This window comes from Buteo buteo, chromosome 25 (genome assembly GCF_964188355.1).
Source record: "Buteo buteo chromosome 25, bButBut1.hap1.1, whole genome shotgun sequence".
NCBI lineage: Eukaryota > Metazoa > Chordata > Aves > Accipitriformes > Accipitridae > Buteo > Buteo buteo.
This window is the reverse complement of record NC_134195.1, coordinates 17,889,633-17,903,333: the sequence shown is the minus strand read 5'-3', so window position 1 is coordinate 17,903,333 and position 13,701 is coordinate 17,889,633. Positions and strand designations below refer to the sequence as shown.

Here is a 13,701-nt window from a genome sequence, read left to right as displayed (position 1 = left end):
TTAAATCAACACAAATTCAGTCCCCGTTAAACTAATTTTTGTCTGCCACACTATTTTTTTTCCTCCTCAATAATTGTTCACAACTATATTTCGCTTCTCTATGTCTACCTTTTAGCTTAAAAAACCCAAACCAAACCCAAAACACCCACCCCTCCCCCAATTCATTACAGAAGCCTTATACATTTCCTCAAAACATCAGAACGTACATGTAGACATCTAAAGCTTAGGTATAAAAGTACCAGTGGTTCTAGCAACCTAGTGAAAAGTAAAAACCAGTTTCCTAGGTATACCTGCTTATACCGTAGGGTACGCCTCTCCAACGTATTCCGGACAAAAGGTGACTTCCTTGGCAGAGTTGAACTGTCACTGTCACTGCGATACAGCTGATAAGAAAAGATATTGAAAATACAGGTTGCTTACAAGGTTGTCTACACTAAGAAATCTAGACTATTTTTTAATTCTTTTGCTTTTAAGATTTATTTTTAAAAATGCACTGAATCTGTCTTAAGCAACTGATTTTTTTTCAGCTTTTGTTATTTATAAAAATTTTATATATAATGGTGCTCATACTGTATAGTTACAATAATTCAAGAAAACTTCAAAACCATCAGTGTTTTACAGCTAAGTTTCATCAGGCATTCTGCTAAATATTCAAGACAATGTAACATAAAAGTGAGGGGAGTTAAAGGCAATAGTATTTCTTCCTAAAGAGTTTACTGTCATGGGCACAAACAATACAGTCTCCCACTTTTTTCACCAACTCTGATTTTAAGTAAATACAGATTAAGTGAGGGTGTTTAACAATCTTTTCATTTTTGCACTATCTTTGTTCTGGTGTGCGAGGGTGTTTTACTCACATTCCCTGTATCATAAACAGATACAGAATCCAGAAATCAAACTGAAGAATTTGAAGGGGTCCATAGATGTACTGTGTGCAATGTAAATAAGAGAGCAAAACCCAGAAGATCCTCAGTTTAGCAAAATGCATAAAAATTAAAAATCATTACTGCATTTTCAAACTCAAGCTCTCAAAAGCTAATGAAAGAGTACAATTAAAGCTGCATGCATTCCACCAATATTGCAAAGTCAATACCCATGTATTGTTCTGCAATACCATGAGCCAACTGCTTATAAGCCTTTTGCCATTGAACACAGCAACCAGCTAACGTGAGCTCGAAAACTGTTGTGCCGATCTTCAACTGCTTGCACCAGCGCATCCAGGAATCCTAGGTCCCACTGCAACAGGCATCCTATGACTGACATTCATGACAGCAACCACAGTCGTAAGAATATTTATGCAATAACCCTAAGATTATACATTCAGTCCCCTTTCCCAAACTTTTAGGTAGCTGAAAGTTAAACTAAGCTAACTGTTTATACACCTTAATAGACAGCATTGTACCTCTGAAAAATCAATCACCCTAGCCTAACATCTAAGGTTGCCAGGGAAAAGAGCTTAATATCTAATTTGTCATAGATTCTTAAATTTTAAATGAAATAAATTCAGGTTTAAACTCTTAAAAAAGAACCAGGGGACCTCTTCCCCACTGCAATGTTTAAATTCTATGAAAGATTATTCTTTAGTATTAAAAAGTAGTATATGTTTCTTATAAATGTAAAAAACTCTTAAGAAGAGATTATAAAAAAAATGTAGAAAATACTTGTGTGCCTCCCCCTCTCCTCCCACCTTCCTTTTAAGCCTTACTCACTCTGCAAACATATTGACTTCGTGCTCCAGGTGAGAAGGTCTGGGAACGAACAATAGTGCTACTGCGAACAAAAGCAGAACCCCGTGGCCTGCGGCTAGTTCTCTCTTTTGGAAGAATAGCAACTTCTTCAGGAAACAGATCCTCGGTGTTAGTTTCCTTATCCACCTAAAATTTCAATGAAGGAAAAATTTTGTTTTTTCCTCATTTTCTCTCTCTCACCAAAAACAATCAGACAGTTCAACAATATCAAAAGCAAACAATCTGCCCTGAGAGCTAGGTTCAAGTTTTAAGGAGAAATGAGAACAGAGGATGAATCACCTCATTTTTAACAAAGTTTTAAAACGAGGTCATTCAAAATGGTAAGATTACCTTTCAGAAGCCTTTCCTGGAACAATAACAATTATGAGATGCAGTTATAATGTGAATCATAGCTGCAGAGCACAAAGACTGCATTCAGCGCTGGCAATTGGGCATTAACCTAGCTACCACCTGATCTCCAGCCTCAACAGAAGAAAACAGTCACCTTTCAATAAGCAAGATAAATCTGAAGCAAGCAACCACCTTAAAACTGGAGGAAGTCAAATGAAGACAAGAAACTCAACAAAAGGGAACTGAAAGACTCTTGAAATAATGATACAAGAACACTAAAATATTCAGAAATACAGAAAACGTACGCTACTCTAGCAAAGCTTCCAAACTTTAAGTTAACTCACTCCTCAGTAGGAGTTATGGTCTTCCCTAAAGGCAACACAAACAGCTTATGTTCCTCTACTTCAATGAAAATGTGCTGATTTCAGCTTGTTCAGGACTATTTTCATTATCTCATATCTCAAATACAAAAGATTTTAAACACATCAGTTTCAGCACAAACGTTCTGAAAATTTCAGCTGTATTTATTGTAACACTGAAACAGCAATGCAAGTCTTAAACCATTAACCTTCTTTCTTCACAGTTCCTTCAAAAATTCTTATTTCTAAGAGCACTAGAATTTGATCATGAACTTTTCGGTTACAATTTCAGGTCAACACAGACATTGATACGAGTGTGTTTTTACAGATTAGATAAAGGCCACAGTAAAAATAGCTTGCCTTTTGATATAAAATACTAATTCTGTCTAGAAATAACTAGTAAGCAAACAAAAACCCCCAGTCCTAAAGAGGGCATTTTTAACAACTCAAAAGGTACACCGCTGTCATGAAGGCAGTGCTCATACAGGGTTGTTAATGTCATTTCTGATTCTTTTCTCTCCTGATCAATTCGGACTCAAACTCAAGGAGCAGCAGTAACACACTCTGTGTGTGTCAGGCAGCGTGGCAGTTTCCGTACTGCAGTGTCTTCTCTCATTACCTTCAGCGGCGGAGGCTGCATTTTTCCAGAACTGTACTGGCCTGCTTGAGTTGCAAACATGTGTCCAGCTAACGAATCCCCGCAAAATGGCTCTGGATAAGGAGGACTAGTCTGGGTGCAATTACTGCATCCACTGTCAACAGATTCTGCTTGCCAACTCCTAAAGTCAGAACATCAGAAGAATTTTGTAGGTATTAAAAAACCCCATGCAATTATGTATCACGTTTATGTATTTCATTATCCAGGTCATTTATCAATTTAGAGTATTATTTCTCCAATAAAAATACAGAATTTGCAAAGGGAGAACAGATGCAGACAAGCAAATACATTTCATGCCAGTAAAAAAAAAAAAAAAATTTACCTTCCCTAATTTTCTTAAAGCATATGTTCTAGTCTTTATAACAATACTAAGAAAACAATAACAAAAAGAACAATGCAACTCATGTAACACACTAGGAGTATTATTAATGATGAAATAGCACTATAATAAACCCTGAAATAGTAAGAGCTGTGTTGCATGTTCCCTCCATAAGCATTGCAATGCACACCTTTCTTTGACATTTTTCCACGTCACTGCAAAATTGTATGTATTTTTTTTAGTACAGTGCTGTTGCAAACCCGTTGCAGTTGCGTCCCTAGCAAAGTTACTGTTTGATATAATGTTTTCCCACTCCCCAAATTTGAAGTCCTCTAAACTCAGCCAGCTATTCAAATAAGGTTTTCTCTTGTTTGCTCATCATCACAAAATAACAGAATTTTATACTCGTAACACTAACAGGGAGCAGATCTCAGAATCAGGAGATCTGCTGTTTCTCCTGCTGTATTTCAGACTATACCTATAGTGTAAATATCAATCTGTTGTTTGATGACAAATTTAAATTACTATTTTTACCTTTCTGATATGGCTTCTGCCTGATCTTCCTTTCTTTCCATCTCCAGGATTTCCTCCTCTGTGTACTCCAGTTTCACTCTCTCTTCTGCCAACTCTCTCTCAACTGCTTCCAGCTGGGCGGTGGTCCTAGCTAACAGGGCTGTCACTGCATCCTGAAAGGTAAACTAGACTTCAGATAAAACCGTTTGAACAAGACAATTTATTTAGTGTATATTATTCAGAGAAAACAAAGTAAAAACATAGCCATTGTATGTTCCCTTAAAAAAAAAAAAAAAAAAAAAAAAAAAGCCTGTCCTGAATCTTAATGATCAAAAAGTATATGGTGTTCCGTGAATGCAACTTCTCACAGAAACTGGGAAGACTTTATCTCACTGTGGAACATCATCCAGCAAGTTAGGTCAGAAGAGACCTCTGGAGGTCACCTAGTCTGATGTCCTGCCCAAAGCAGGGACAGCTTCATAGCCACATCAGGTTGCCCAGGGCCCAGCCAAGGGCTGAAAAATCTCCAAAAATGAAAATTGCGCAACCTTCCTTGACAACCTCTTGAAGTGCAGTGGCAGAGATTTTTGATGAGTTTTAGTTAGTTGGACTGGAAGTGTGCATACAAACATACACAGAGTACTATTTCAAGCACCTGTCCAGACATGATTTAGCTTTTAATTATTCTATTAAAATCCAGCTCTTGCCACAAGAGCTAAATTATGGTATCACGTTCCGTGCACCTCAAAAACAAACTGCACCGAGATAAGATCACAACCAACCACCCAGCAGGTCAAATAAAGGAAACAAATCACTTTTTCAAAGCCATACTGTTTTAACTGTAGTTACATTTCCAGAGGATCGGGCAATACTTTCTTCACACTGGTTTTTGTTCTTTGCTCTCTGGGGGTCTGAACCAGTGAAGATCTGAACAGTATACCAGTGAAGCTGCATCTCCCCCGAACTCTCTGCATCAGTCAGGTTTATCTGAGCAATGCCCTGTAAACAACAAAAAGCATTGACCACAACAAGATAAACATACACTGCAGGATAGACACCTTCTCATTTAAAGAGTATTTTACTTATAGGGTCTCTTAAAAAGACAGTTTTGTTCTGTTGTGTTATGATGTCTATGATACCGAATTTCTTGCCTCTTGCTTACTACCAGGAAGGATCAGAGTAGATATTCATTTTTTTAAGTTGAAAAATAAAATTTCTAAGACTGATGTAGATATGATTGTTACAGCTGTCAGCTCTTAGTATCTTATTTAAAAACCACTCTGAATTACATATCTGATTTCTACATTTGCTTAAATTAATATTACTTTAACAATATTACTTTATAGTTCTCTCAGAAGAAAACAGATTATTCTAAGACATCCTTCCGTTCTCTGGTACTCAGAGACATCTTCAAAAGGGAAAAAAAAATGTCATGTAAAGCAATTTATTTTTTCTGCCTATTTATATCATAAGGTAGTCAAATGGGCCATAAAGCCATTTTTCCACTTTCCAAGTCATCGTTATCTCTCCCACATTCAGGTAAGAACAGGTTTAATGGAGGCTTCCCACTAAAAGTATTCCCAACTTTAAAGTAGCCCTACTCCTTCAGACAGTGCTCACGTAAAAAATTTCTGAGTAGTGTTGACCTAAATGAAAAACAGCTCTGAGCAAATCCATGCCCTTTTTTTTTTTTTTTTAAAATCAGTTCACTAGCTGGACCTAGTTATGATTTTATATTAGCTAGGCTTTAATAACTGCTTTTGACTTTATCTGGCTATCTCTGCAACCTGTTCATTTCCATGCTAATGGACCACATGCTAAGAATGTTTTCATTTATATCGCTGGAAAAATCACATAAAAATTGTTTTCATCTCTCACAAAACAACTAGCTGGATGCAATGATTCTTATTGTAAAGGCAGCAGGAAATGTATACAGAACTGCATTCAACTTTAAGCAGGTAAAGAAACAGTTAATTAGAAAAGAATAATAATTAAAAAATCATCGTATTGTTTTTCCAAGGTGAATGTTCCCTGGGGCTCTGTTTAAACAGGTGTATAAAGGATGATGGAGAAAAGTTTTTGAGACTAACAAAATAATGTTGTATCGGGATACAACACGTTACCAAGAACATCGTTTTATGTCAGTAAAAGGAGGCTACAAACAGAGATGTCTCATCTTTTACATATAAAACAGAGATGTCTTCTAATTACCTATTTGGTCTGATGCAGTGTAAAAAAAGAAACATGTATTGAATACTCACACTTCTGCATCAGAGTTGGAGAATGTTTAAGACATGCTGGGTTTGGTTTTAGAGGTAGAGGGTAAAGGTGTTTTCCTGTCATCAATATTGGAAAAAACATGTGTTGACTCTTAAGAAGTCTGACACTGCCCTACACACTGCATTTATTAAGCAGCTAAGAAAGCATGCCAAAGAAGCTCTTACTACAAAACGAATGACTAATCGGGTATAAAATCACCATCAAACCCAATTAATAATTACCAGTACTGAAAGGACTAATTAATATTGCACCTCCACCTCAAGATTTGGAGCTCGCTCAAAAGGATGAAGAAACCAAGGTGGGTCAGCTAGCGGTCTGTCACGTGCCTGCTCTGACACATTTGTTAACAACTTGGATGGTGGAATAGTGAAAGCATTTATGAATCTCTTGGTGATGTCAAACAGAGGGATTGTAAAATTTATGAAAAAAGGATGAGAATTTAAAATTATGTTAAAAAACGGGACGGATAGTCTGAAAAACACAAAATGCAAAAAGACAAATGTTACACTCAAGAAGAATTCAAATAAATTAAGACATGGTGAATAATTGGTTGGTCAGGGCTGTAAAAGATCAGAAACTGGGAGTGAAACAGCAAATGCCATGTAATTGCAAAAAAAGCAATTGCATTTCTCTGATATTTTAACATGAGCTATATATGCTAATCATGGAAAGTAACAACTCCCTTATCTCAACATTGATGAGGCCAGCAGGGGAGAAATAAGCCAACTTAAGGAAGCAGAGTTTCAGAAAGCTGTAGGGAAACAGAAAAAGATCTTTCAGCACGGCAGGGCATAGGAGTAAAAGGTTGAGAAGCTTCAGGGAATGGAAAGACCATCCCACAAGTTTAGTAGATTTACTTCTCTATGTAAGTGAAGTTTAGAACTATTTTTGCCAGAATATTGCCCTTTTTTTTTTTTCATTCCCCTTATGTACAAATATTTGTATAACTTAGGATAAACTCCAGCCTGGCTTCTGCATTTAGGAAAGCATTAAACTGGCATAATCTAATTGAAAAAAAGCAGAACTTCAGAAATATATGCATGATTAAATAGATGGAAAAAACTGTAATCTCAGTGGAAGAGATTTTGAAAGACACAGGCCTTGTTGATAAAAGCCATCACAGCAATTCCACAGAGAGGCAGCAAATAATTTCTCAATTTGAGAAAATGCTTATTTTCAATTTACAGCAAAAGACAGCAACAATCATAATGTCTGAATACATACTTCAATGCACATACCTTAAGAAACCACGGCATTGTTTCTCTCTTTTTGAGTAGCATTGCTAACTTACCCTGAAGTATGTTACCAACTAGACAAAGATATTTCTGACAAAACTACACTAAGACTATGAAAGAGAAAAAATTCCTACCAACAGAACTTGAAGACCTATCATTTTTTTGCTAATTCAGTAATAACAGTTAAAACAAAAGCGCCTTAAACTTAGATGCACTTGTGTCAATATAAAGACGCTTTACACTGAAATAGCTATTTAGCTTCCCAGAGGAGAAGGCTGTACCAGTATAAGGCATTTTACACCAATATATCCAGCCCGTTCTTGAGATGCTTTCTCTTTTATTATGTTGTAGTGCAAAAATGACAAAACTTCCTACTGCAGACACGACCTTTGCTCCGCTTCTCTCAACATTAAGACTGTTGTTTATATAAGATGCTACCTAGTTTTAAGGTGGACTAACAAACGTGCATTCTTGTCCAGATTTGCTCAAACACCTCTTATCCATAGTCCAGCATGACAACAAGATGCCTGTACCTCTTAACTACTTTGATAGGCTTAAAAAAAATTTCACTAACCAGTTCAAACCCCTCACTGAAGTGGCAGCCCACTCACTTCAAAATAGCCAGGACATCAGCCTCAAGGCAGATTTATTTCAGCATATTTACATTTGACAATAGCTAAATGAAGCTAACATTTAACACATCTAAAGTTAACACAGTTAACACATGTAACCTATTTAAACAATTGCTACATATATTTGAATACATCTACATCAGATACCTCTATCAGTTTAAAGTAAAAGGTTGGTGTTACAGAAACCTGCTTGAACCACTATTACCCTTTAACAAAGTTAAGATTGATATAACAGTAGTCGTCTTCACCCACTGTTACACAGCAACAATGGGTTTGTATTTATCTTTTTATTAGGAAAGTATTTTAATGATACTGATTCATCACGCACGCGTTACAGTGCCATGCAGAAACAGAATTCTTGAGCACACTGTAGTCTAAGAGCTGTCAGATGAAGTCTTTGGGGAAAAGTTTAAATTTTTTTTTTTTTTTTCCACAATGCTTTCCTTCTTGCACCAAAATTTAGCAATGGCAGATTCTTCAACTTTCCCCAAAGCAGACAATTGTAAGAAGTGCATTAAATAAATAAAAACTTAACTCCTTATTTACTACCTTCCATAGCAATGAATGCAAACCTTTTATCAATTTTCAACATGCCTCTGCAATATAACAGTAAATCGTAGCACAGATAACGTTACTTTTCATCACTGCTTAAAATGCTCCAATTCTCAATCTCTGCTAATCATTCCCAAGACTTTATGTAACCTAAAATGCACGTTTCAACTTTTTAAAAATCCCACCTTTTTTATTAACAGAACTATACTTACGTATGTGAACAAATGGACACATTAACATGTAACTCTATCAGCACTTCTTATGGAAAAATAAAGTCTTCACTTTCTCTTTTTAATCTTAAAAATTATGCCTCAAGTAACTTTAGTTTCCCACATCACGTGGCTTTTAAGAAAAACGGCCACTTACCAATAGTTCTTCTTGTTGCTGATGGTCAACTGAACAGATATACAGCTGCAGTGATTTTAATTTCAAAACACTTGAATGCACGGGGATTCGGAAAACTTCATTAAATATTAACGGAGTTTGGAATTCCAAAGCTCTAGAGCAGTAAGTGGTTGGTGTGCCTGACTCAAGTGGTGGTAAATAAACTCTCACATGACTGGGGACAGCAAAACAGACAAATAACACAATTCAGACAAAGAAAGCTATTTTACATTTCTCAAAATCAAGCTAAGCAAAAACATCAGTGTAACTTCTCCATTAAGAATCTGCTCTGGGATCTCCTTGTTACAGGAATTTATTTTGTACTCTTAACAGAGAAGAGCTGCAAAGCTAATATGGAAACGCTAGGGTTTTTTAACTAAAACTAATTTTTTTTTTTAACTTGGTGCTTAAGCAGAGGCACCAAGTGGCACTTGAGATGCCCTGAGGTATCCAAGGCATCTACATGGGGCTAGCAAATATGACACAGGATCTATGGGACAGATACAGCCTTCCCTTGAGCAGCAGCAGCTGGAGGCCAGGTGCTATGCTATGCTATTTCAAATGGAAACACATGCCTATGTTTAGGCAATTGAATTGCCCCATAAGTGTCACTAATCCATTTCTTCCTTCCACCCAGTAAGCATACCTTCCCCCCCCCCCCCCCAAACTCAGCACAAAAGGATGGCAAAAGAAACCTGCAATCCTTGCATCCATCTGCCATCTTAAAAAACAAATTTAAATATCTGGTACCACCTCATTTGAGACTCCAAGCCAAAAACAAAATCCACAACCATTTTAATCTGACAGAAGGCAGCAGAGCTACTTAGAGAAGTGTTTCTGTATCCTCCCTGTCCCAACTGCTTGTCCAGTCCCTGCAATATCATATTTTTTTCCATACTTTCCCTTGTGCAAGCAGCTTCACGCAACTGTGTAATTCTTATGCCACCACCAGGGAGGGGTTGACACTGACAGGCAAATAAATGGTTAGAGGACAATTGGAAGAGCTCACTATGGTGGAACTGCAGCACTGGAGCGTGGAGCATCAGTTAGGTAAACAGCTTCACATGCTGTAAAAAGGGAGCAATCCAACTCCTCTGCTCACTGCCTGCTGCAGGTAACCTCCCCCTCGCTGCCCCCAGCAACTGATTTCAATGAATGTACAGATACATGGAGGAGTTCATTAAACTGGCTAAAAGCTTTTTCTGGTTTTGCTAAGATAAACTACTTTTTTGACCATACAAACCACTTGATTTACCCTGCAGCCATTCAATTTCTTGATTCCAGCCCAGGTAGTTAACAGAGAAGAATGTGGAACAGAACTGCCTTTTTGAGTCTTTTAGACGCCCAATTGCCTTCATGACAATGTCCAACAAACCCTCTGGAGTAATTTTTTTTCTTTGGTGACTCTACTTCGTTCAGATGACGCTTATTTCTTTTTCTAATCACAAGACAACATGTCTTAGTACCACTCAATACTCAATTTTTTTCCCCTATTGCGTGCTCCTTGCACTCACACTGAAAACAAAGCAAAAGACCAACACTAACACACTGACCTATAGAAAGAATTTCCACTAGAGGTTTGCAGGGTTAACAAGATCAAGCATTCTCAACAAAGATCAACTCATTCAGTGAGCTGTATGTCTATGTAACAACTCCCACAGAATGACTTATTTTACAACACAATGTTATCACACTTCCATTTTCCACAGTTTTCAAACAACCTCTCCCAGAGATAAAGATCAACAATTTTCACGTCAAATTTCTTTAAAATATGTTTAAGATACATATCACTAGATAAAACAGTGTTTTATGGCAACATTGCCATTATTTAAGGAACATTTACTAGAATTAACTAAGCAATGTTCTACATAATGTGATATGGAATTTGAAAAAGTAGCACAGGCTGCCAGAGGTTAAAAAACTCAATTGTTTGTACTGAATCTCAGCTAGTATTTGTCTTGGGAAGGTGTTTCACAGATATTCAAGGAGAGCTATAATGGCCACAAAAGTCTGCAGATGTCCTGGTTGGGTTTGTTGTTGCTGTTTCTATGTTGGTTTGGGGTTTTTATTTGTTTTGTTTTGTTTGTTCATTCGTTTAAGATAAAGGGCAAGGTATCTCTTTTACTGATTAATATAGATGCTGCGTAGGAATTTGAGAAAATTACACTAAGCTTATTCTGGGATGCATCACAGATAAGCTGTAGAGAAGTTGTACAGGAAATAATATTTCTCAAATACTGCAAATAATGTAGACAGCTTTTTGGCCAGAAGGCATGGGATGATGGAAGCATGACTTCAATGTTTTTTGAACAAATTTTCTTGTGCATAATAAACATGTAAGAACATGGGTCATTAGAGACTACGCTTGTTACCTGACCATTATGACAGAGGTTCTATAAAAGGGACAGTTTGTGTCCATAAAATTAACCCTTTCCTCATGTAAACTAAGACGTACCATCTTCTCCATAAATGGCTTAATTTTGCATGAAAGCAAACAAATCTATGGTATTTACGACTGTGGCACAAAACAAGCAATGATCAGGTTTTGGGTGAAATTTAAGCTTACATTTTGCAGTTTTCTTTAACAACTAGACTACTAAAGTTCTTCAGCTGTAATACATGGACTAACAGACATTCGCTTCCACTGTCATGCCTGGAAAATAAATTTCATGTTAGTCACCAAGCATCAATACTTTGCTTAAGAGATAGAGATGAAAGACTAGAAAGATTTAAAGAACGTAAAAGTAAATTTTGCTGTTAAGCAAGTCTCTTACACAAATCAGTTTGAATCAAAAGCAATTAGAGATAGCACACTGATAACAGAACATTATTAATATTAGCTACAGTAACAAAGTTATCAGAACTAAGAGAATTAAACATTATTCTGTTTGAAAAGAATAACATTCCTTACTGTGACTCTTGGTAGTGAATAGGTTTTATAAAATACATTCCTTGGTTTAAACAGTTACACCATACACACGTGTGTGTGTGTGTGTGTGTGTGTGCATGTGTAACAACATATCATTTACATTAGACAAATCAGTCTGCATTATCTTCATGGGTTAATGAAAAGAAACAAAAAAATTATACGCTTTCACATCAGCATTAATTTTGATATGGAACTACAAACCTGTTGAGATTTAAAACTCCCAAGCTTGGGAATTAATTTTCCAAGGGGTAGGGATGATTCTGGGGGGCTGTCATACAACATCCTGCCTTGCACTGCTATAGCCTGCCCTTCCTCATGCTACTCCCACTACCAACAATAGCATGCCCTAAGCACAGGATTTCAAAGCTTTATTTGGGAATCGTATTTGTGTCTCTTCACCTGTGACTCTCCTAAGGTAATCCTCCTTTATCTGGCACAAAAAAATCTCGCTCACATATCCCTATAGCCATACTCACACTAATGGCCCAGACAATGAAAATAAATGCTACTGCAAGAAGTAATGAAGGCCCTTCTATCAGCTAGCATTGAAAGGACACTGAATGAACTGTGGTTAAGGCACATCCCCAGCACAAAGTGGCATATGACTGACTAATCTTTATGTCCACTGAACTTTGGCTGTCAGTTCAGAAACTTCTTAAAACTATCCACTGCAAGTTCAGTTTATTAAAAAGTTAAAAACCAAACCCAAGAAAAGTAGTGAGCAGTTCCTGCTGAGTTGACAGGGAGAAAGAGAAGTAACTACTCACAGAAATCCAACATGAATTTGCGGTTCTTCATTACTGGCAGCATCACCATAAACAGGCTCTTCCAGATCTTCATTCCTGCAGGAACAGAAAGTACTGTAAACTACATACTGACCCAAGCTGTTACAACATAATGAAATGAACATTTATTTTGTGATTTGTGGATATAAGCAATTGTTTGGTAATACAGGAGGGACTGGTAATATAGAAAGAACTGAGATATCTATTTTAAAACATACAGAAGTAGTAATTCACAATTTTAAAAATTGAGGTTTTAGAATCTCTTTCAAGATATTTAGGTTGTTTTAATATTTATTCAGTCTTCCATTTCTCTTTAGTATCCTCAAAACCTTATCTTCTTCCCAGTTATTGTTTATTGTGTTAAAAAATTGTATAAAGTAACATGTCTTTATCCACCCTTCGATCACTTGGTCAACCTGTACATTTTTCGATTTTCAGCAGTGCATGTATTTCTCCCTTGCAGTTATACTTCTATCATGTGCTGCTCAGAATTGTAAGTCAGACTGTATAATTTTATTTTGTTATAGATGGTTAAAATAAAATTGATTTATGACTAATAAGCTGAGAAAACTATCTTTCAAGGGAGAAATATACGGTATTTTAAGAGACAATAAAGCAAAATCAGTTGGCACTTGTGAAGATGACAGTGGAACTGCACGTAAAAAGCTTCTTTCCTTTAAAACATGCAACCTAATATTTTTATGTTACTAAGAATTAGCTATTTTGAAAGCATATTCAGAAATTTACAATGAATTCTTTTGGACTGTGTGGAAGAACAGGAATATTTCCAGCTTACTATGCATTTATACACCTGACCTTTTGCTTAAAGCTTCAAACACGCCACTGTCACTAGCCAGTGAATGATCTGAGAGACATGCTGAAACTCGCCTGGCTCTCCTCTCCGATCTTCTACCACTGTCTCCTCGTAGAGTTACAGCTGTCATGGAGAAAAAAGTGAAGACAACATCAGCTCAAGG

The 13,701-nt window shown here is 36.6% G+C and overlaps 1 protein-coding gene across 4 annotated transcripts in view; it reads right to left on the bottom strand.

Annotated features, from left to right (window-relative positions):
• Positions 1 to 13,701, bottom strand: part of WWC3 (WWC family member 3) — a 103,689-nt gene that overhangs the window by 5,866 nt on the left and 84,122 nt on the right. For 2 of the 4 annotated variants that reach the window (XM_075057572.1, XM_075057569.1), the window contains exons 12-20: positions 13,541 to 13,661; positions 12,707 to 12,781; positions 11,577 to 11,663; positions 8,993 to 9,185; positions 4,759 to 4,926; positions 3,949 to 4,100; positions 3,057 to 3,216; positions 1,710 to 1,874; positions 291 to 383 (exon numbers count right to left, since the gene is read on the bottom strand). In XM_075057572.1, coding sequence (XP_074913673.1) covers positions 291 to 383; positions 1,710 to 1,874; positions 3,057 to 3,216; positions 3,949 to 4,100; positions 4,759 to 4,926; positions 8,993 to 9,185; positions 11,577 to 11,663; positions 12,707 to 12,781; positions 13,541 to 13,661 — 1,214 coding nt within the window. The remainder of the gene's footprint in view (positions 1 to 290; positions 384 to 1,709; positions 1,875 to 3,056; positions 3,217 to 3,948; positions 4,101 to 4,758; positions 4,927 to 8,992; positions 9,186 to 11,576; positions 11,664 to 12,706; positions 12,782 to 13,540; positions 13,662 to 13,701) is intronic. The other 2 variants (XM_075057570.1, XM_075057571.1) reach the window with 2 other exon arrangements.